Here is a 24411-nt window from a genome sequence, read left to right as displayed (position 1 = left end):
TAGCGATTGGTTCGTAAGTCACAAATTTTCACTCTATACATATAAAACCAAATATATACTTTTTTTTATAAATAAAACAGAACGTTTTTCTCTTAAATTAATAATAGCTATAATAAAATAAAATAATAATAACTATAATAAAATAAAATAATAATAACTATAATAAAATAAAAATAACTATAATAAAATAAAATAATAATAACTATAATAAAAAGGAAACGTTGTAAACTTTTCAGGGGTAAAGCTGGATAAAAATTTACATTGCTAATTACATATAAGTTCTATTAAGACTAAAATCTCAAAAATGTTGAAAATCATATTTTGGGATAAACCTTATTTCCTTTATTCATAGTTATTAGGCTTAGTTTGATTTTGTGAGGGCTTGAGTGTTACCATTCAAAACTGAAAACTCTTTGTTGTAACAAACAAAAGCATGCATGCAGAATAGTATTTGGAGCCGACACTTTTACGTTTGCTCGATGCTTTAAATGTGTATAAACTCAATTTACACCAAGTTTTATTGTTTATGTTTAAAAAAAAAAAAGGGATTGCCTCAACAAAATTTTTTTTTTTTTACATTAGAGCATTTGTAAGTTTATTAGTACATTTTATTTATCTGTTGTATTCTATTTCCTAATATATTCTAATTTTTTATTTTTTTCTAGTTTTTTACAATTATTTTTTTTACATAAATTTACGATTATGTAAAACTTTTCAAATGAGGCTCAGCAATAAAACTAAATGCGACTTCTTTTTGCTCCAGCCAACAACTTTTTGATATATGTCTATGCATTTTACATTGTAAACATCTTTAAAAACAAAATAAAATAAAAAATAAAAAATCTTGGAAGTTTTCTTTAATTTAATTGATATTTACACCAGGGATTTTTGTTCTTAAGTTAGTATTTGTGTTGGTTGTAATAACTGATGCCACTAAGTTCTTTACCAATTTCTCAAAATGACACTGTCATGTATTAATTGGTTTATTAGATAAAGCTGAGGTAAGTAACGTTGTGCTTTAACATAAAATTCCTTTTCCTCCTCTAATTGCAGCCAAAAACCTCAACCGCTACACGGATTAGTAATTAGTTTGTTAAAGAATCTTTACAGTAAAGACACATTTAAATGCTCTTATGGAGGTATACGATATTTGTGATAGTTGAAGAATGCCTTATGTTGAAGTTTTTTTCAAAACCATTCAAAATTGCTTTAAAGTTTCTGACGTTTTTTTTTATTTGTCCTGTGTTTCTGATTTGCTGCAGGAACATCTCCTGCAAGAACTTTTACTTTATCGGCAGTTTTTTAAACAACAAAGCATAGCCACCATTACCAATCAGATCAAAACCTTTTCTGTGAATATAAATAACTTACATTCACTTTTCTGTGAATGTAAGTTATTTACGTTGAAAAATGTAATGAAAATTAAATCTAATAATAGTAACAAGCTTAAACCTCAATTGTTTTTGTATCTTTTTTTAATGAAGTTAGTATGTGCTACGATTTTTTTTTCCTTGATTCCCAATTTTTGCTACTTGTGTGGAATTATTTTTTCAATAACAACTTTCAATGAGAAAAATTTAATAAGAGTATATTTATTGAAGAAATTTCTAATATCAACTGGGAACTCTCCATTAAAAAATGATGATGTTAATAAATTCATAAATTTCATTTTAAAAACACTTGATAAAATCTTAGACCGACATGCTCCTTGCAAAATACTAACCAACCAACAAATTAAACTAAAATCAAAACCTTGGATTACGTATGGAATACATAAATCTATTCAGTTAAAAAAAAAACTTTATGAAAAGGTTATAAAATCAAAAAGTATTTATAAGAAAAATGAATTATTCGCAAAATTTAAATTTTATAGAAACAAAATTTCCGATTTATTAAAATTTAGCAAAAAAACATACTTTATTACATATTTTAATAATAATCTGAACAATATTAAAAACACCCGGAAGGAAATAAAAGAAATCATTAATATTAGACCTTCTACACACAAAACATTTTTTAAACTTAAATTGAACGAAAATCTTATCACTGATCACATTGCCGTATCTAATATATTTAACAATTTTTTTAGCACTGTACATAACAAACTACTTAACAAAGCCATAACCCTAAACGCGTATTTAGTGACTTTCTCAACATTCCAAATGCTAAATCGTTTTTGATTATTCCTGTAACTTAAAATGAAATATCTTGTCTCCTTTCAAACACGCTCAAAACTGAAAAAATTCTTGGTTCTAACGGCGTACCTACATTCCTTCTTAAACTAGTCCCACACATTTTTTCAAAGCCTTTCTGTACTGTTATAAATAACTCATTTAAAAGTGGTATTTTCCCAGATATTCTTAAAGTTGCCAAAATGATTCCAACATTTCAAAAAGGCTATCTACTAGATTTCATCAATTACCTACCGATGGGTCGATAATTGGTGAAATCTAATATAGATCCCTGCTTTGTAATATCGGTAAACTCTTTGAAAAAGCGATGTATATTAGGTTCTATGCTTTTCTTGAAAAATTTAATTGCTATTACACCCATGAGTATGGATTTCGTACCAATCACTCCACAACTCATGCTCTCATTGAAATGACTGAATTGATTAGAAAAGCAATCGATGATAAATATTTTGCATGTGATGTGTTTGTCAATTCACAGAAAGCGTTTGATACAGTAGATCATTCAATTTTGTTGAAAAAATTAAAATACAATGAGATCTCAGTATTATGACCACTGCTTTTTCTTCTTTATATTAAGATCTTCACACATCCATTAAGTTTGCTACTGTTTACCACTTTGCTGATGATATTTATTTAATGCTAATTAATAAATCTCTTTAAAAAATTGACAAACACATTAACCATGATCTTGCCAATCTAGTTTAGTGGCTTTGCTCCAACAAACCTTTTCTAAACTCTAACAAAACTAAACTCACTATCTTTGCATCAAATAAAACAAAAATCTATAAACAAATGAACTTTAGATTAAGTGGCATAAAAATTGAACATGTTAACTCAATTAAATATCTTGACATAAAAATTGATTCAAGTTTTTCCTTTTTATCCCACTGTAAAGACTTAGCGATGAAACTTAGTAGATCTAATGGCATTTATTGTTGGCCAAAATTTGCCATTATGTTAATCTTGAAACACTCTTGAACATATATCATACTATTTTTGGTTCACATCTTAGATATACATGCCAAGCATGGGGCAGTCCCATTAACAAGCTTAAATTAGATTATTCCACCTCCAAAACAAGGTTTTAAAAATTATATATTTCCAGAAAACTAATTTTAACCCTAATGTGCTCTACCTAACATTTAAAGTATTAAAACTATGTGACTATATTCAACTTTTAAATTGTCAATTTTTCTGGAACCATCAACACAATAAACTACCTTTAACTTTCATCAATTTCTCTTCCATAATTGCTAACACTCGTCATCACTTTCGTTCCAATAGTAATTTAAGTTTGTCTGTCTCTTAACACCGCTCTCATATTTACGGGCGTAAATCTATATAATATCAAAACATTAAAACTTGGAACAACCATCCTTATGAAATATAAGCTCTCAATTCATTCTCAACCTTTAAAACCAGTTTATTCTAACTTTTATTAAAAAAATACAGTTAATATTTATAATTTTATAATTTAACTATTATTACTAATATTGTTGTTATTATTAGTGTTTTGTTGTTATTTTTATTACTGTCATTATTGATGTTGCTATATTATTATGGTATAATATATATCTATGGTATATTATTTATGGTATAGTATAATATATATCTATGGTATATTTATATATATCTATGGTATATTTATTATTATCGCTATTTTTATTATTATTGAAATTTGCAGGTGTTTATTTAATATTAGTAGTCATTACTATTTGTAAATATCCTTGATGTAAGAACTGTTATTCAGAAATATATTTGATTTGAGAAACATAAGCATTGACAGGTCCGTACCGTAAAAATTTTTATGGGGAAGAGGAGTCTTTTTTTATTTTGCATTTTTATTTGTTATTCTAAACTGCCTCAATTTTTAAAATTGAAACAGTTTAGAATAACAAGTCTATAATAGCTAGTAAAAATCTTGCTCAATTTTTATGTGTCTTGGGTAAAACAAAAAGCATTTGATAAAAAAAGGGGGCCGATCGCACCTGATGACGCCCACGGTATGGATTAGGGTGGCTCTTAAAACAACATTTTCGAAAAAAACCTGTTCCTTCCCGTTTAATTTGTTCTATATAATACTAAAAAACTAGGTTTAAAATTTTTTTGAACAAAAATTTTTTTTAGGGGTAGCTTAAGACCCTTAAAATTTTGACTGGCCCCTAAAATTTTGAAAATAAAAGTTTTTCTAAAATATGTCAACCTGGTACTCAAAAGAAGCGAAATTATATAAAAACTTCAAAAACAGTAATCACTTTACAAAAAAAGCATGTTTAAAAAAACACTATTTCTTTAAAACTTGAAAATAATGACTTTTTTTATTTTCAGTTTAAAAACAATAGTTTATATGCATTTAAGAAAAAAATTCTTTTTTTGTAAATTGATTATTATTTTTAAAGTTTTTATATTATTTCGCTTCTTTTGAGTACCAGGTTGACATACTTTAGAAGAACTTTTATTTTCAAAATTTTAGGGACCAGTCAAATTTTTAAGGGTCTTGAGCTACCCCTAAAATAATTTTTTGTTTAAAAAAATTTTCAACCTTGTGTTTTAGTATTATATAGAACAAAGTAAAGGGGTAGGAACAGGTTTTTTTCAAAAATGTTGTTTTAAGAGCCACCCTAGTATGGATACGATTGAGCTTCCTTAGATAGCATTTTGTACAATTCTTAACATTCATTCAAATTCTTCAAAAATTTTATAGTTTTTGTTTTCTCCTTAAATTGAAAACTTTTATAAGTTTTATTCTATAAAAACATTTAAGTTTTGTTATAAAAGAAGTTTAAATATTTTAAGCACATTGCTTTAAGTGTTAAAAAATAAATAAGATAATTATGCAATATACTTTGTTATGATTTTGTAAATACTATTAACTTAACAAAGTTGAGCTAAGTGATAAAATATAGCTTTAAAAAAGGTTGTATAATGGTAATGTTTAACCTAAAATTTTATTGAAATATAAAACTTTAGGTTAAAACCTTATAGAAAAAATATAGAAAACAAGAAACTTTGTTTAACAAAACTTGAATTCATTGCATACAATATTTACAGTATATATAAAAAACAATAAATTGTTTGGAATGATAAAATTAAACATAACTTCTAATAACATTTTAGAATTATGTTGCTGTAATTCCAAAATATAACTAATACTTATATTTCTTCACTTATTAAAGCCAAAGTTTCATCTTTTAAATACTGCAGCTTTTTATCCGGAGAACTAAAACTCATTTCTTCAACAATATTAGTTTCAACTTGAAAGTTTAGCAAAGAAGCAGGTGCGAACTTAAATTCAGACAATTTTGAAGAATTATTCTGAAAACTTTTGCCTGTAGAATCAACAAGCATGAAAGGTAACCAACTCATATTTAAATTATCTACAACAAAGGTATAAAGATCTTTCAGAGTTTCATCACAAGAGAATGTACCTTGCAATAAAATACCATCAGGAAATCTAATTCTTAAAACCATATACTGATAGCTACGCTTTGATGTAAGACTGTCACGCATTGCTTTAGTTTTTAAAACCTGCATACTCTCTATCTCTTGCTGAAGAAATTCATACTCTTTCTTAACTTCTGATGCAGACACAGTGAAAAATGAATCAGGAACTTCTAAAAAATTTGAAGAAGATGATGCACAAAAAACACGAACATTTCTATCCAAAGATACTTCCAAAGGTTCGGCTTCTAAAAGCATTTGCTTAATAATGCTCAAATGTTCAATATCATCAGCAATGGATTTAGGCAACACATAAAACTCTTGCTCTACGATAGTATTTTCAGCTTCATTTGGTAACATTTTAAGTTCAAATCCACAACCATTTATTAAAAACTCTCTTGTACCTTGCATACTTTCAACTTTTTGGGAAAATATTTTATTAGATTTCTTAATCTTAAGATATTTTTCTTCCCCTTTGTTGTCAATAATATTCTGTAGATATTTTGCAAGAATGTTTACACAATTTTGAATTTCTGAACGATTTTGATTTAATGAATATATCATTGTAATTGAAATCATCAAGGGCTCAGCCTCGAAATCATTTTCAAGACATTTTCTTAAATGATAGTAAATTTCAGGTTTGGTTAATGTTGTTGGACATAAAGGACAAATAAAGGTTAGAGAGTCAACAGCTAATTTTGATTTTGTACCATCTTGAGGTTTAAAATTAGGTTTAGGCTTTACAACAGAAGTATACATCTCATTTTTTAATTGTTCCATGTCAATTGCTGTTGACCCAATAGGATTTGTGTGATGTTTCCATGATGCATTCACTGACTTTGGAATTTTAGGTTTTGTTTGCTGGTTTTGGAGTCTAGAAAACACAAATATTTATACATTTTTTAAAGTTATATTGGATTAAGTAAAAAAATTATAGCGACAACTAAATCTACCTTAAAAGTGCAGCCTCTCCAGCTTTGTTTTCAGTTGATTGCTGTCTCACAGTTGATGGCTTTGTAACTGGAATCACAACAGGTGGTTTATTTTCTGAAAGTGAATGTCCTACTCCAGCTTCTTTAAACTTTGCATTAATTTTTTTCTTTTCGAAAAACTTTTTTATTGCTGCCATATGCGAACTATATACTTAGCTAGACTAGTAAACAAAACAACTTATACTATTTTCAAAAAAAAAATAATCTTTTATTGTTGTTTGCATTATTTAAAAACAAGCTTTTTAAAATGCAGAATTTTTTTAAGAACATTATTTAACGATCAAATTTCATTAACAGTAACCCATAACGTTAATTGTTGAATTTATTCTATTTGTGCTATGATATGCTTAGTAAAGAGACTGAGTTCTAAAAAACGCACGGTTTTTTAGGAAGAAAAATTTTAAAAACATGATCGGCACATTTCTATGTAAAATAAAAACACTTGACTGAACTTATTCTTGTTACCAATCATGGCTGCTATTTATGGGGATATGATGTTTAATATTGATAATGGTTATTTGGAAGGTTTAGTAAGAGGCTTTCGTTCTGGAATTCTTGCGAGAGCAGATTATTTAAATCTTGTTCAATGTGAAACCTTAGAAGGTACTAATGAAAAATAATCCAGTTTAATAGTAACAATGTACAACGGATTAAATTGTAAAATAAAGAAGTTTTAATATTGAATTTGTATATATATATATATATATATATTATTATTATTATTATTATTATTATTATTATTATTATTATTATTATTATTATTATTATTATTATTATTAACTTGAGCTTCTACTATCAGTTTCTCCTTAAGTAGGAAACATCATTAAATCATCAGGATCAAGGAATTTATTACTGTCCTTTAATAGCCATTCCAAAAGATTTTTTTGTTGTTGACATATTTTTACATGATTATCATAGTTTTATAGATAGCGATTCCAGAGTGCAGCGAAAAACATTTCATGAACTTTATTCTCTTATATCTTTTTTTATAATAAAGCTAGAAACTTGAGATTTTTTGCATCAATTAGTTTAACTCCACTTCTTTCCAACCATATATAGAGAGTACTATGTTTAATATAGGTTCTTTTATATATTATTCATGTCTTGAGACTATTATTGATAAAAATACTTGCTGCTGGACATGTTTTTTCAACAGTAGTTTTTAAAGGTAAGACTTCCTAAGCACCAAAACACATCTAATTTGTATGAAACTTTCCATATATATTAAAAAAAGGAAAATCTAATGGAATGTGGACTCTTTTTAACATTCATATATAATTTTTTAGTTCTCAGCATTTAAAAACTTCAAGATTAATTTATATAGAAAAAACAGTGTTTTTGAGTCCATGTGGAAATGGAAGTTATAGCCTTTTCTCACTTTAAAACAAGTATTGATTTATGTTTTCTTGAAGAAATGGTATTTAGGAATTTTGTTTAGAAATTATGTATATGTTTTTGTTCCTTTGCATATCATTTGTTATGATTTTTGCACTTTGTTTTAGATATTTTTTAATTTTATTTTGGTGCCGTTTTATGCTAAATTTTCCATACTTAAGGACAAGGCGTTTTGTGAAAAAATTGTCTGTTTTTCCAGCACAAAAAATGCAATAACTTTGGATCTAATTATAAATAAGAGACTAAAATAAGAGGATCTAGATACTTCTAAAGTTGAAAGACCCCTCATTTTTTAAGTCTTTTTAAGCTCTATACAACTATGTTAATATATAAATAATTTGACAAAATAAAGTGGAATCGCTAGTATAAAGCTTGATAATACTTAAAAAAATGAGGGGTCTTTCAACTTTAGAAGTTAGGTGGATCTGAAGCTAATGCTTTTGTTATGTTGAAAAAACTGATGATTTTTTGACAAAACACTTTTACTTAAATTTGCTGTGAAATGGCACTAAAATAATTTAAGAAAACATCTAAAATTAAGCAAAACAATGATATGCAAAGGATAAAAAGCATAAAATGTATAATTTCTAAACAAAAATCCTTGGTACCAACACTTTTTTAAAAAAAGTTTTTTTTTTTTTTAATAAACCGACCTTAAAGTTTTTAAACAATGAAAAATAAAAAATTACATATAAATGTTAAAAATGTTTTCCATTCCATTATATTCCTTATCTTATTTGTAATCTATATGAAAATTTTCAAACAAATTTGATGTGTTTTGGTACTTAGAAATCCTTACCTTCAAAACCTTCCTTTGAAAAAACGGCACCAATTTTTTTATTTTATTAATAGTGGTCTTAAGACATGAATGATATATGAGAGAAGCCATAAAAAAAATAGTACTTATATAGGGTTGGATTCAACCCTACATATACTATATATAGGAATCCAATCCTATAAATATTGTATATATACAGGCTTGGTCGAGAAGCGGGAGCGATCGCTTTCGTTAACTGACCACGGTAATAATATTTAGTTGCGAAAAGCTGGCCAGATTTATTAGTCATTTTGAGAACATTTCAAAAAACAAAACATAAGCGCAAAAAAAATTAATTGGATCAATGAAAGACAATTACAAAAAAAAAAAAAACTAGAAAAAGAAAATAACTTTTAACGCGAAAAAACTTGAAGCAAAATAAATTATGTTTAGAACAAATATTTTCGAAACATCACTCTTTTATAATTTTTTCATAAAATTAAGCGACATTTTTTATATATAAAATAACATCTTACGATTACTTAATAAGGAAACCAATGTTCTTTTATTTATTAAAGAGTAAGATATAATTTTTATTTATATACTCGTGTCCCCGGCCCCAAAAAGTCTAACAAGATTCTGATAAAACTAACACTAGCTTTAGTTTTATTTAAGCTAAATTATTTTATAAATAAAAAAATTAATTTTTTTAATAACAATTTTGTTTCGCGTGAAAATTTTAACATATTTGAAACAATTCTTCTTAGTAAGATGAACAATCAAACAATTAAATCATTGTGTTACTGTAGAAATTAAATTAACTAGATAGAAATCAACTTAAAAAATAAAAATCAACTAAAATACTTTATAAAGAGGAAGCGGAACTGCTTCACAATAACGCTGATGATGTTTAGTGAGTGGGCTTTTTAATATTAATTAGTATTTGCGTTAAATAATCAGAAACATCTTTTATGTTTATTTTATAATTAGTTTTATTAACTTTGATGATTATTAACAATTTCATTGAAAATGCAATTATTGTTGAAAGTCTTTTTGTTTACAAAATAAATCGTAAAAATTGCTTTAAAAGATTACATTAGAATAAAAAACAGATACACATAATTACATGTACATAATAAATAAATACTTTTAAATAAAAAATAAGAATATACTAATAAAAATCAATAGTACATAATAAACTTTCAAAATTTTGACAATTTAAAAAATATATATTTAAAACATTTATTTTTGTAAAAAAATAATATTAGTTTAAAAGATTTATGGCTTTGCAGATGTGGCTCCGAGAATGAGCCATAGTATTAAAGTATTAAGTTCGTATGATTATATATTCTTAAAACAATTTATGCTAGAAATATCAACAATTTTCCAATAATACAATTTTTAAAACGGTTCAACAGAAGACATTAGAACTTTATTTTGCTTAGTCAGCATATTTTTTGAACCAATAGAATTAGTTTGTTCGTAGATTTGGGGGGTTTTAAGTGTTCGTGAATATTCTTTTTATTCTTCCGTGCCAAGATGTTTTGAGAACATTCAAGTTTATGTATGTTTCCATGTATGTCCGTAAACAAAATTTTTTTGTTTTACAGACATACATAAATTTAAATGTTCTAGAAACGACTACAAAACCTGGCCAGTTTTTCGCAACTAAGTATTACTTCCGTGGTCAGTAATCGAGAGCGATCGCTCCCGCTTCCTGACCAAGCCTGTATATAGGAATGGATCTACTTATAGGCTGCAACATATCACAATACTAATTGCAGAATTAATCTCTAATCCCTTAGAGATTAATTCTGCACGTAGAATTCTAGAACTAATCTTTATATAAGCCGTATCTTTAATTTTTTAGTAAACTAAAGAATTGAAGATACAAAAGCAAACAACGAACATTTTAATGTTCTATATATATTATATAATTTTTTTTGTTTAAATTATTTTTGAGGGCCCCAAAAAATGAGTTAGCCTAGACCCTCCATGGCAGTCTTCTCCGTTTGAAATTTAGTGCCAGCGCACGAAAAAATACTGGCAGGATGGTCATTTTTAAGTTAGCCTACGCGGTTTGATATTGATTTGATAAACATTCTTTTTGCTGTTTTTATTTAAATTAAAATAAAAACGAATGCTTTGAATAAACACTAGATAAAATATTTTAAAAAAACAACTGATAAAATAGCCATGTTTCATAAAAGTTGAAGAAATAAACAAAAAGGTTTAGTTGCAATTTAAAACACAATGCTTTTATTTTTTTGGCAAGCGCTTTTTTATGCGCTCGCCAAAGTTTTTGCGGGCATGTGGGCAAGCACAAAAACACTGGCTAAGCGGAGAAGACAGCCAAGAGTGTAAATCTGGCCCTGTATATATATTAGTATTTTTTCACATTACATAAGGTTTAGAAATAGTTAATATACAATTTAATCGGAAATGATATACAGTGTGTGGTTAATTATTAGTTGATCTAGTGAAGATTGTCGTATTACCCATTATAATCTCTTTAAAGTATTCATATATTTATAATTGTATTGGTGTTTTTAGCTTAAATGATTTTTTTTTTTTTAAAAAAAAGCATTAATACTCATTACTATTTTCAACCATTTATTTAAGAAAATTGACAATATAAAAATTTTTTTGCGCAATTACCTCTTGTATCCTTTTTGGTATACTTTGGGTGTAACTTTTTGCTTAATTCCTGATTATTATGCCAGATAGCAAGCGGCCCGGGCTGATATTTTACCGGGGCTGGGTTTGTTAAACTATAGCTGAAGCCATAGGAAGTGACCGGGGTCCCGGCTGAAAATAAGACTTTTTGCTAACCTGGCTCCGGCCTCTGCAAAATTGTGCGTTACTCGTCATTTAATTAAGTCTCATCCTTTTACTGTGACTGTTCCTAAGTGATCCAAAAATTCTTATTTGTCTAGCTTTTTTCCTTGAACAGAAGTTCTTTGAAATTTGAAAATTTAATAAAATATCCTAGCCCTGGCTAATAACCTCTACTAAAATTATTGTTTAGCTAGTGCCAGGGTTGTAAAAAATACCATATCTTTTTTTTTTTTTTTTGTTATTCACCTCCTCAAGGCTGATAAAGGTCACTACAGATGAGGAGGCTTCTAATAGTGGTTATAACCCTCTCTCAACTCTATAACTCCGAAACACGAACCTTGGCGAATAAGGCCGCTGCGCAGAGAAACAAGTTGAGTGCGGTATTACCAGGGACGTGGTGGGGATCAAACTCGGAACCTCTTGCTTATGAAGCAAGCGCTTTACCACTACACCACTACCGCATCTATCCGCAAATATCTGGTAGGGGCCCCAGTCATTTTCTAATGCTAGATACTATTTAGTGACCTTAGTAGACTTTTTTGTTGTTCTTTAAAGTTTTGCCTGCCCAATTTTTCACTTTAAAAGATCCCAGGTATTCTCTTTTGGATTTAAGTTCTGAGAATGGACTAGCCCCAACAGTTTTTTTTTCTTCTGTTAAATATCTTTTCACAGACTTAGCTTTATAGCATGGGACAGAATCATACATTAGAATGGATTATTCAGGAAACCAGTCACGTATCTGAGGAATTAATATTGTAGCTAATACTTTTTTTAATGATCTTTTAAATTCTTTGAACTATATAAAAAAGGCCTGTGTCTGCCACTTATAACCATTCACATCATCACCTTCAGAGGATGTTTTACTGGCTCCATGACACAATATGGGTTATCAGGCCTTGTTACGAGATTTCGCTGCGTAGCGAAAACGCGTAACGCATTTCTAAGTAACTCAACTCAGCAAATATATTTTGCATCGTTAGAAGTTATATTGCGTCACTAGCGTCATTTCAAGTACCGCATTGTAATTAAAGTTATTTATTAATATTAACGCGTTAAAAATCATACAAACAAATTGTTCTTATTAAAAAAATCATTTTTATTATTTTTTTCAAATACGAACTAAATTTTATTTTGAAAAAAATATTTTTTTCATGAAACGTAAAATATTTGTTTATTTTCTTATGATTTTATATTTGGTTTTTGGTTATTTTATTAACTGTTAATACATTTTTTCTTATTTAATTTGTGAACTCTTTTTAATAATGTTTTTAAACAATAAAGCTTTTTTTTGTTATTTATCAGTTACCAATAACATATTCGTGATCATAATTTATTTTCATAAATTAAATGAACGTCATTAAAACTTTACGTTATTGAATTAACAATAAACAAAATATCTTATTAATAAAATATTTACATCAAAATAAATCGTGCATTTTTTAAACTTATTATGACTAAAAATAATTTTTATATTTAAAAGGAATTTATATATTTAATTCGTTAAGATAAAACTTAAAACACTTTTTTTTTTAAACTAATTTTTAATAACAAAAAAAAATTTATGAAACAAACTGTTTCTTTAACAAAAAAATCAATTATTTTACAATTGCGGTTAAATGCTTTTACTTACGACTTTATTTCTTCTGAATAAACGCCACGTTAATGGTAATCAAAAAATAATTTAAATATTCTAAAAGATAAAAGTTTTTGCGTAGCGCAAAACTGCTGAACGCGTAGGCAAATCGCCTTTTCGCAAGCAAAATGCGAGCTGCGTAGCGCTTCTTAACAAGGCCTGGGTTATATTCTCTTTCTCACGTCTAACAAAAGAAGAACACCAAAGAATAAAAAGTTTTTAAGTTAAAATCACTACTCAATCTAAGTTCATATATCGGAATCACAAAAACAATAAGTTAAAAACAAAACAAAAAAAATTTTCTAAGTAATAGAAAGTGAAAACTCACAAAAAGCAAAAATGCGCTTTTTGTAAGTTTTCACTTTGTATTACTTACTATTCTAACTTCTATAATGCTAAAAATTAATGACAAAGTTCTTTACAGTTACAATGACCAAATTCAAAAACAGTTTAGTAAACTAATTTAAATATTTATCTTAAGGACAGAAATAAATGTATTCATTTAAAATCTGTGTTAATTGTAGTTTAGTAAAGTGTTAGTTACATTATAATTTGGCCATCCACTGTAGTTGTAAATAATCAAGTGTGAAATTCGTTAACACTATATCACATGTTAGCTTATAATTATAACAATAACTGTTGAATTTTTTTTTATATTCAGATTTGAAGTTGCACTTACAGGGAACGGACTATGGTAACTTTTTGGCAAATGAAGCAGGCCCATTAACTGTTCCTGTTATAGATGAAAAACTTAGGGAAAAGTTAGTAATAGAGTTTGAGCATGTTCGAAATCAAGCTGTAGAGCCGTTAGCAAAATTTTTAGATTTTATAACGTATGCTATATAATTTCTGGATTTTTTTCTTCATTATTTGTCTATGTTGTAATATAATATATATAAATATTGTATATACGCAAATACTTATTTGTGGTTATTTGTGGTATTATAGGTTTGTGATTTTTGATTGTTCTGAATTTTTAGAATATACCTAAAATTAATTATACAGAAGTGAAAATTTAGTTTTTAATAATTAGTTTTACATAAAGCAAAGTTTTCACCTTTGTATAATTTCGTAAAGTTTTACTAAGGACAATTTTACAAAAATTTATGTATTAAGAGACTTTACTTTAACAACAAAGATAATTAATAAAAATATATGTATATATGTGTATGTATGTAGTTATGTATGTATGTAGGTATGTATGTATGTAATGTATGTATATATGTACAGATGTGTATGTGTATAATGAATACACACTTTGCTGATTTACGTTAGCACTGTCCCCTTATATTTTGCACATTTTAGGTTTTAAAGTACAAACAAAAAAACAAAGAAGAATAATGAAAAACAATTTTTCTGCCTTAAAAAAGTCATTACCATTTATTAAAAAGTCATTACTTTTAAAAAAGTCATTACCATTAAAAAAGTCTTTACCATTAGCCTTAAAAAAGTCATTGCCATTTATCCAAAAGTCATTTTATATAGGGCTGTACCTGCCTTATCCAAAAACCTCAGTCAGATGAATGTGCTTGAGCCTCCACAAATAATTATTTTAGTATGACATGTTTTATGCAGGGCAATTTACTCAAATATGTATATATATATATATATATATATATATATATATACATACACACACACACACACACACACACACACACACACACACACACACACAAATATTCCTAAAGATTTAGCTGTGCATAAAATCTCACTGATGATATCCTACTGAAAGAACAGGGCTTAAGTTACATTAAATTAGGTTTTAGATTTTTGGTAGAACAATACATGTATAAAGGACATCATTTACAACAAAATAAATATTGTTTTTTTAATTATTTTTTTTTATTTTTCTATAAAAAACTGTATGGATTAAAGTTAACATTTTAACACTTTAAATGTAAATTATAAGAGGATAGTGTTGATCTAAATCCAAATAATTGTGTGCTAACATATTTAACGGTTCATTAATTTTTTCTTCTTATTATTATTTTTTTAATTTTAGTTACAGCTACATGATCGACAATATCATTCTTTTAATCACGGGAACTCTACATCAACGATCCATTAATGAACTTTTACCAAAATGTCATCCATTAGGAAAGTTTCCAGAAATGACCTCAATCAATATTGCTTCAACACCTGCTGAACTATACAATGCTGTACTTGTTGATACACCATTAGGTATTTATTTTGAATTTTAAATAATCAGCAAACAAGTATTTTAAATTTTTAACTTTTTTTTATATCTATTTTCTTTTTTAAATAAAAATAAGTATTGATCAATATTCGATATGTCTTTGACATTTTTATTTATGATAAAATCATGCAATAGCTGGTGCTATTTGCTATTGCAAGAACTTAAAAACTCACAAATCAAAATCCCTATACAAATTTTTTGAGAAAAAAATTATTGAAACATATCTAATCAGGAAAATATCCAAGTTGTTGCCTAGAAAATAATTGCGAGCATAACTTGTTTATTTGCAGAAGTTTGTACCTGCTAAACTATCCTCATTTAGTCTGGCCATACTTATCTGTTTGGTTTAACATATTTGTTTGCATAAACATTTTTCTTATAAGTTTAATGTCTAATTTAAATTACTTTTAAGGAAGTCGAAAGTGATAAAAAGTCGAAAATAAGAAAAGAAGAGGATAAGAAAAAACATAATTTTGATAATAAAAAAAAGTTTTTAAATTTGCAAAAGCTTTCAATCAAAAATATTGCTTCAAGGTTATTCATGAAACATTTTTACTATCTTTCTAACTAATTCTTGGAATTTTTTGCTGTCAATGGTAGTGGTAGTCATGGTGTAACATGTTAATTATCAATGTGCTTTTTTAAAAAAACCACATTGATAGATAGCATAATTGAAGATTTGATGCTTAGGTTCAGTACCAGTTTGCTTTATTGAGCTGGTTCTTTTAGTAACAACTTAAGTCATCCTAAATCATACCCTAAATTAAGCTTTTCAATAATAAAATTCAATGGCATTGTACCATGCACCCATAACATTCTGAGAGATTTAAATCATTTGTTTCAATGAAGTTGTATTTCCTGCAATTAGAATATATTTTCTCAATGATTATTAGCATAATTGCAGGAAAACAGTCTAACTTTTTCCAAAATATACTAATTGTTTTGTATTATTCAAATTTAATCAGAATTAAATTGAACCTTAAATATCGTTAATAACATATATTAGGATATATAGATGATGAGTAGCGGTAGTGGTATAGCAGTAGAGCGCTCGCTTCATAAGTAAAAGGTTCCGTGTTCGATTCCCTCCACATCCCTTGTTGTACCACACTCAACTCGTTTCTCTGCGCAGCGGCCTTGTTCGTCAAGGTTAGTGTTTCAGAGTTATAGAGTAGAGAGAGGGTTATAACTACAATTAAGTAGCCTCCTCATCTGTAGTGTCCTTCTTGGCCTTGGGGAGGTGAATTACAAAAAAAAAAAAAAAAAGTAAAATTGTTTTAATTCATGCGAGTTTTTTTTTTTTTTAGCTCCCTTCTTTGTTGACTGTATTTCTGAACAAGACCTGGACGAAATGAATATTGAAATCATACGAAATTCTTTATATAAGGTATATATGAGGTTGTTATATATGAATTTTATGAGATAATGAGTTGTTTTTTTGTTTTTTTAATGATTAGATTTAATTGTTATTTTAGTCATATTTGGGAGCATTTTACAATTTTTGTAAAAGTCTTGGTGGAGCAAATGAAGAAGTTATGAGTTCAATATTACAAGTAAAATATATTTCATGATATATATATATGTATATATATATATATATATATATATATATATATATATATATATATATATATATATATATATATATTTCTTTCCTAATAAAACAAGAGTACGGCTTCATATTTACTTCAGAAATGATTAAACCCTCTAACTTTCAGTATGGTTAAATAATCAATTTTTTCAAAATACAAACTATTAAAAACTATTTAAGTATTTAAAATGTATTTAACTACTTTATTAAAAAAAAAGTGTCTTTATAAACTTGTCAAAAGTACTTTTTTTTTATCTCATACTTTAATATTGTTTTTTTCCTCTAAAATTGGCACACTGGTTCATATCTATTATTTGTTCAAATGGACAAAATAGTTTTCTTTCGTAGATAAGTTAGCATTTTATAGAAAAGTTTTTAATTATCTAATTTAAATCTGATTCATTTAAGACACTGCAGCAAATCTGTTAGGTGGCCTATTTAGAAGTAGGCTTAAATTTGCCATTTTGGTCATATTTTGATATAGGTAAAAAGCTGTTTGCCACAAATTATTGCTAAAAATTGTCTGATAATTTAAAACTCCTGGTGTTTTGTTTTTCTGAAAATAAAGAAAGAAAGAAAAAAATTTAGATTGAAGTTTCATTCCAAATGTCTAAACATATCAATGCTTTTTAATAATAACAACATTTTTTCATATATAGTGAATAAATTAACATTCAAATAACAATAAAATTAATAAAGACTTTACCACACCATCTCCATGTATATGATGATGCCCTTTCGAGCAATTATCAAATATTTTTATATCATGTATCTGAAATTTTATTGATTGTAAATTATTGACTGATATAATATGAAATTAGTTTAAAAAATATGAAATAAATATATAACAAAAAATTATAAAAATTATATAAATAAATATTATTATATAAATAAATATTATATGAAATAAATATATAACAAAAAATTATAAATGCTTCTTACTTAGTTATTAAAATATTGTAATTTAATGGAAGCGAATATATTTATAATTTATGCATAAATATTTTGTATTCTGTAAAATATTAATTCTTAGTTTGAAGCAGATCGTAGAGCTATGATGATTACCATCAATTCATTTGGTACTGAACTTAATAAAGATGATCGTGCTAAATTATACCCCACTTGTGGTAGACTAGCTCCTGATGGATTAGCTAAACTTGCACGAGCAGAAGACTATGATCAAGTTCGACAAGTTGCTGATTGTTATGGTGTAAGTGCTTAAATCTTTTTTTGATATTATTTGTTGATTCGAATCTTTTTTTAAATAATTGCATTTTTTAAAAATAAGACTATAGCAGGTAACTTTAGGGTTGATTTAGGGTCAAGCTATTTCTTGATACACAAGCTAATCAAGGTGTTGTGAGATTTTTTTTTTCAAGTTAATTACATTTTTTAAATATGTTTTTAATAGATTTATTTTTAGCCTAAAATATTTGAAAGTGTTTCAAGTTAAAATTTAAATTTACGTATTTAAATATAGAGTAATTTTTAATGTTTAATATGTTTACAATGAGCTCAAATTTAACTTTGGTTTCATTATCTTTTTCATTACCTTGCATCAAAAAGCACACCAAGTAAGGTCTGTGGAACTATAAACTTGAATAAGTTAGTATGACTTCCTTACTCAAATTTTTCACAGGCATAAACTAAATGATTAAAGCAGTTCTGAGCAATTTTAGGATAAGTTTTGATTTTTCAAATTTTGATGTAAACATTTTTTAAAAACCTATTTTTTTCTAATATATGGTTGTGGTATGTAATATTTGGTAGTAGAGCTAACATTTAACTTTATTTGGTTACTCTGCAAAGTTTTAACTAGTAGAAAGTACAAGGTCTGTAAAAATCAGGTTTAATGCTTTTGGTTATTTCCAAGAATATTCTTTAACAGTTTATATATGTAAGGTAGATGACTACACTCATTTCCTGGAAATTGACCACCATAAATAAGCTCCATCTGAATGTTTAGGTTGCAGGCCAGTCTCCTGCTTCTTACTAACACTTTTGAGGCTTTTTGAAAAGGTGGTTAACAATTTCCAAAAGATTATGAATTTGAATTTAAATTTGTTTATTCATAAATTAAAATTTAACAATCAGAACCATCATATAAAAGTAAAGTTTTAGTTGTAAACTCTAATGAAGTGATGCAGCATCACAGGTGTGTCCTGTTAGGTTTATAGCGCGTCAAATTTATATTTTTTAAATGTCTATTTTCGCTGGTAGCCCATTCCAGTTGTTACCAACTTGATTAGTAAAAAAGCTGTCTCATTCTTGGCAGGTTTTCACATTTTACCGTGTTAGTTATTGATTATGTCCACGCACGTTATACTCTGATAGTGATTCTGCATATACTTGTGGAACTAAAAAGTCGACTTTTTCTATTCTGTTTCCGATTTTATACTGCTGAATCTGGTCGCCCCTTTTTTGTTGCTCTTCTAGAGTGTTAAGATTGAGTATCACCAGATTCTGGAACTTCTTCTGCAATGATTAACTGGCACTTGACTCCAGTGTCTTGTGCTATTGAATTTTTGAGTGATTTTAAAGTTTGCTGTCAAAGATGTTTCATCAGTTTCCTTTAATGTGTTAATAAGGCCAAAAATAATTGAGCTGAAGATTGACAATCACTTGGGTTTAATGAGTGTTTGCAAAAGAAATCAGTGCTTTTGACCGTCCTAAGCAAACCAAAGAATCAATTTTTACAAACAGAACAGATTTTTACTTCAACCAATGATTGAAAGATTGTCCGAGTAGGATTATGATTTATCCCAATTTTTGTTCATCTTTTTTCAGTTTGAATGTTGCTCTTGATCTTGATGATAAGCATGTTTATTTTCGTTTCTCATTTTACTAGATGTTTTTAATTGAGCTCTTTTTAAAGTCATCACAAACTCTTTCATTATAAATTTTTATTTAAATTTGTTTTTTCATTTAATTAAACTTTTTCACTTTAAAAATCCATTTTTTCACAATTTTTTGTACTCTTTCAATAATAAATGTTTTAAGTTTTCTTTTGCATTTTTGTAAACAGTTTTGTAGTAGTCCTTGTGGTTTTTTCTTTTGTTAGGTATTTTAAATTGTTAACATTCAAAATGCTTATTAAGCAAAGCATAGTTTCTAACAAGTTACAAGTTTCAAACAAGTTGCGAGACTAATTTTTGACTAATATATGACTAATTATAGATTACTTTTTTATTACTTCCTAAAAAATTTTTTTTTTTTTTATTTTTTAATTTTCAAAAAAAATTTTTTATAGCTTTAATTAATTTACTACTTCCTATTTTGAACAAAATAAATTATATAAGTATTGTTCCTAAGCAACAGCTATAAGGGTGTTGTTTCTAAGCAACAACTAATATGAGTGTTGTTTTATAAAAGCTATTCTAATACTACTTTCTTTTTGGTAATCTTGAGTTAATCTACCATATGGACATTCATACCTCTAATAATTTTTCTTGGCAATCGTTATAAGCATTAAACCTGATTTTATTGTGAGTATGAACATAAAAAAGTTTTAAGACTTTAAAAAAAAACTTCTAAACTTTAAAAAATTGTATTTCTTTTTATGATAACTCCGCCTTGGATATTCTTACAAGCTTGAATGTGTTTTTAATTCATATTTCAAACAAAATGATCATTATGACAAAAAAATTCAGTCTAGCAGTAGAATTCAATACATAATTTTTTTTGCGTAGATCCTGGATTTTGTTTTTTCTGGAACAACATGCCTTTCTATTTTTTTAAGGTATGGTTATATCTGGGTTATTAAAAGATGAGTCTAAACGTTGTTATGGTTCCATATGAAACAAACTCCAAATTATAAAAAACACCATAAAATGATGAATAGCTTAGTAACACTAAAGTTAACCTAAAAATAAACAAAGATATATGTAATATGTTTCATAATCTTTTGTGTTTAGGAGTATCAATCATTGTTTGATGGCACTGGTACAAACCCTGGAGACAAAACTCTGGAAGACAAGTTTTTTGAATACGAAGTAAAAATTTATTACGCAAAAATTTTATTGCATACAATATATTTTTAATCAGGGGTGTGGAGTCGTAAAAAAAAGGACCGACTCCAATCCTTGAAATTTTCAGAGTATGACTCTGACTCCAAAGCAAAATTTTTGAAAAATTCTTTGAACTCTTTAAAAATTATTGCGCGAAAAGTTAAAAAAATTTTTTTTGCCAAATTTATGAAAAGTTTTTTGAGGTTTAGTATGAATATAAGGTTTATTGAATATTTTGTACATGCACGTGCAATAACGAGAAGTTTTACTACTGGAGTCGGAGTCGCGATTTTGTATAGCGATTCTGACTCCACAGCCCTATTTTTAATGCATCAAACTTTGTTTACTCAAGGTTGAGAAAAAGTATAAACTATTTTTCTTGTATTTAGGTAAAACTAAATGTGCTTGCTTTCATGAGACAATTTCAATTTGGGATTTTTTATGCCTACGTAAAACTAAAGGAACAAGAATGTCGCAATATTGTCTGGATTGCAGAATGTATATCTCAACGAAACAAGTCTAAAATTGATGCTTATATCAATATTTTCAACTAATCAGCTTCTTTGTTAGTGTTTGACAATTTCTTAACGATATTCGTCTGTGCGTTCTATTCAATGTTTTTGATGATTTGTTTTCAATGAAATTTGACTGTATGCTGCTCTACCTAATGTTTAAAATTAATATTTGTTAGTCCTGTTTTTTCTAAATTTGTTGTTATCATCGTTAGTTGTTTTTTAGTTTTATTACCTAGTTTCACATTATTTATTCTCAATACAAGTCAGCTTCATTTTTTTATTAATTTTAATTTTGGCCAAATTTTTTATATTATGTTATTAACAGAACACGATATTAATAGCGTTGTAATTATTTTTATATATTAAATTTGCAATAGAGGTAATATTCCATATTTTCAATTATGTGTTTTATATATATATATGTGTGTATATATATGTGTGTGTGTGTGTGTGTATGTGTATATATATATATATATATATATATATATATATATATATATATATATATATATATATATATATATATATATATATATATATATATATATTTGTGCATGAAGGAAGCAATAAAAGTGTTTCATTCTAGTTCTATATTAGAAATTAGATTTTAAAAATAGTAATTTTAAAATGTTTTGCTGATCTCATGCAAATTAAAGTGAAAGTAAATACATTTTTTTAAGGTGAACATGACTTAATTCATTTTTAATTGCGAGTTATGAATCCCACTTTTAAATTAAAGTAAACATTTAAAAAAAAAAAATTTAATTTGTAAAATCTACAATAATATTTTATATACGAATGATACTATTATTATTAGAAATTAAAAATGTAGTAATTTTTATAACCTCGAAAATAAATACGGCACCTAATGCATATGTCATAATTTTTTAAAACAATTTAATCGCTTTAAGTTTTTAAAAAAAGGCGTAAGATGGGTTTCGAAAAAGGTTTGCTGACGCTCACTTGTAATCGATATCGAATGGTACAAAAAAATTTCCGCAAAGCTGTCAAAAAAGCTTAAAATTATATATAAAATTAAAATTATTAATTACCTTTGACAATAAAATATTGCCGCTTTATATTATTAACACTATATCATCATTCTACCATGAAAGCAGTGCCTCTGTCACTTATCTAAGATGCAAATCATATCCATTTTATCTAACACAACGAGTGAGACAAAGATTGATGAGGTCACCAATTAAGTAAACATGCTTTCCTATTTTAATTAACTTTGATGAGAATTGTGCGTGATAAAGTTTTCAATTTTTCAGCGGGTACATGAACAATATTTATATCATTATAATAATATGAAGCATTTGCGATAACGTTTTTAAGTTTTTAGTTTATTATTTCTATGCATGACTTAAAATCTAACACAAAGGTCTTTATTAAAAATTACATCATTAAAAATACTCACGCCTCCACCAGCATGGGATTTTCGTGGTGCATGCATAGATACGTGATCTAGTAATATGAATTGTGAATTTTTTTTTGTCAATTTTACACAAGTTTCTATCAATATTATACAAGTTTCAAACAAATTATTTTAAAGTTGTGATTTAGTTTATAAAAGTTTCAAACTTTTACAATTTTTGTTTATATTTTGGATATTTATGGTTAGAATTGAAAAACATTTTTTATTTTGATAAAATAATTGGGAGGACGTGGTGATTGTGTAGTATTTACATTTTAGCGCATTTTGTTTAAAATAGCTCAAATAAGTGTCTTTATCATTCAAAATGTCATTTTCATCGAAAAACTTATAAATTTGATTTTCCTACATTGCAAAAGAAAAAGAAAAATAAGAATGAAAAAAATTAAGAAAAAAAAAAAAATTATTTATACTTGTTTACTGTTCCAATTAAATTCTTTAACCACCACCTTGTCGTATACAAAAATGACATACTTTCCAGCTTTTCGTTCACTTATCATTCTTTCGATTAGACACTTATCTTATTAGAACTGTCCGAGGATTGTATCGGATATATATTGATCTACGGTGTCTTCACGCTTTAGGTAATTTAACAAAGAGTTGTTTTGAATAGTAGATTTTTTTTTTTTAAATTTTTTCAAATAAATTTTTGTGTTCTTAGTATAGTTAGGTTAATTTCATTTTTATTTTTTATATACTTGATGTCAAGTTTTCGCTTTGTTTTTGATGATTTTCTGAACTCGTTAGTCATTGATGGGCTGTTAAAACATTAAATCTAAATTATTTTTCTTCGATTGGAAACGTTTATTGTAGTGTGTGTGTGTGTGTGTGTGTGTGTGTGTGTGTGTGTGTGTGTGTGTGTGTGTCTAAAGTTACATTCTTGATATACTTTATCCACTGCCGATAGCAACTTTTTAGATTTTAAAAAAAATAACTATTTTAAAATAGTTAGATAAAAAAATAAAATTGTTTTTATCATCGTTATGATGAATTTCAGCTGCAAATAATCTTAAGTTTGGCAACTTATTTGGATCTAATATTTAAACAATTTGTTTTCGTTTTTTGTAAATATGATGTGAAGAATGAGTTTCTCACAGATGATATGAAAAAGTATAACAATGACATAAGTTTTAGAATAGCACCTGAAGAAGAACTAAGTGAGTAAGTTGGTTCTTCCTTAGGTGCTCTCTAAACAAATCTAAAACATAAAACCCTACTTTTTCATAATAAAAGCAGAACATAAACATAATGAAGAATATCATCTGACCAAGAACTTTTTAATACTACTACACTTCCTCAACAATCAAACCAGAAAGTTTTTTACAAATTTAGCTTTTATAAAAGGAGTTTGCCTAATATTTAAACTGATGATCATAAAGATGATAATTAAACTGATGATAGAGACAAAAAAGTTA

General features: G+C 26.8%; 2 protein-coding genes across 2 annotated transcripts; one reads left to right on the top strand and one right to left on the bottom strand.

The window, feature by feature from the left end:
• Window positions 1–5200: 5200 nt before the first annotated feature.
• On the bottom strand, window positions 5201–7002 carry LOC100208476 (UBX domain-containing protein 6). The gene is made up of 2 exons (XM_065819996.1): window positions 6587–7002; window positions 5201–6507 (listed from the first exon to the last, which is right to left on the bottom strand). The coding sequence occupies exons 1-2, from the start codon at window positions 6760–6762 to the stop codon at window positions 5346–5348; spliced, it is 1338 nt and encodes a 445-aa protein (XP_065676068.1). The 5' UTR covers window positions 6763–7002; the 3' UTR covers window positions 5201–5345.
• LOC100211964 (V-type proton ATPase subunit d 1) lies at window positions 6964–21960 on the top strand. The gene is made up of 8 exons (XM_065819997.1): window positions 6964–7228; window positions 13910–14081; window positions 15254–15432; window positions 16756–16835; window positions 16924–17001; window positions 18073–18249; window positions 20954–21031; window positions 21436–21960. Exons 1-8 carry the CDS (start codon window positions 7096–7098, stop codon window positions 21598–21600), a joined length of 1062 nt encoding a protein of 353 aa, XP_065676069.1. The 5' UTR covers window positions 6964–7095; the 3' UTR covers window positions 21601–21960.
• The last annotated feature ends 2451 nt before the right edge of the window (window positions 21961–24411 follow it).

This window comes from Hydra vulgaris, chromosome 15, assembly GCF_038396675.1.
Source record: "Hydra vulgaris chromosome 15, alternate assembly HydraT2T_AEP".
Taxonomy (NCBI): domain Eukaryota; kingdom Metazoa; phylum Cnidaria; class Hydrozoa; order Anthoathecata; family Hydridae; genus Hydra; species Hydra vulgaris.
Note: the sequence above shows the minus strand (reverse complement) of the source record. Positions and strands in the feature narration are given on the sequence as shown.

What these genes read in the sequence shown, in the direction of transcription:
- LOC100208476 (XM_065819996.1), bottom strand. Translation starts at nt 6,762, where the DNA reads ATGGCAGCAATAAAAAAGTTTTTCGAAAAGAAAAAAATTAATGCAAAG. An exon ending in GGAGAGGCTGCACTTTTAAG is followed by an intron (nt 6,508 to 6,586) that starts GTAGATTTAGTT and finishes TGTGTTTTCTAG; the next exon opens with ACTCCAAAACCAGCAAACAA.
- LOC100211964 (XM_065819997.1), top strand. Translation starts at nt 7,096, where the DNA reads ATGGCTGCTATTTATGGGGATATGATGTTTAATATTGATAATGGTTAT. An exon ending in AAGTTGCTGATTGTTATGGT is followed by an intron (nt 18,250 to 20,953) that starts GTAAGTGCTTAA and finishes TTTTGTGTTTAG; the next exon opens with GAGTATCAATCATTGTTTGA. An exon ending in ACAAGTTTTTTGAATACGAA is followed by an intron (nt 21,032 to 21,435) that starts GTAAAAATTTAT and finishes TCTTGTATTTAG; the next exon opens with GTAAAACTAAATGTGCTTGC.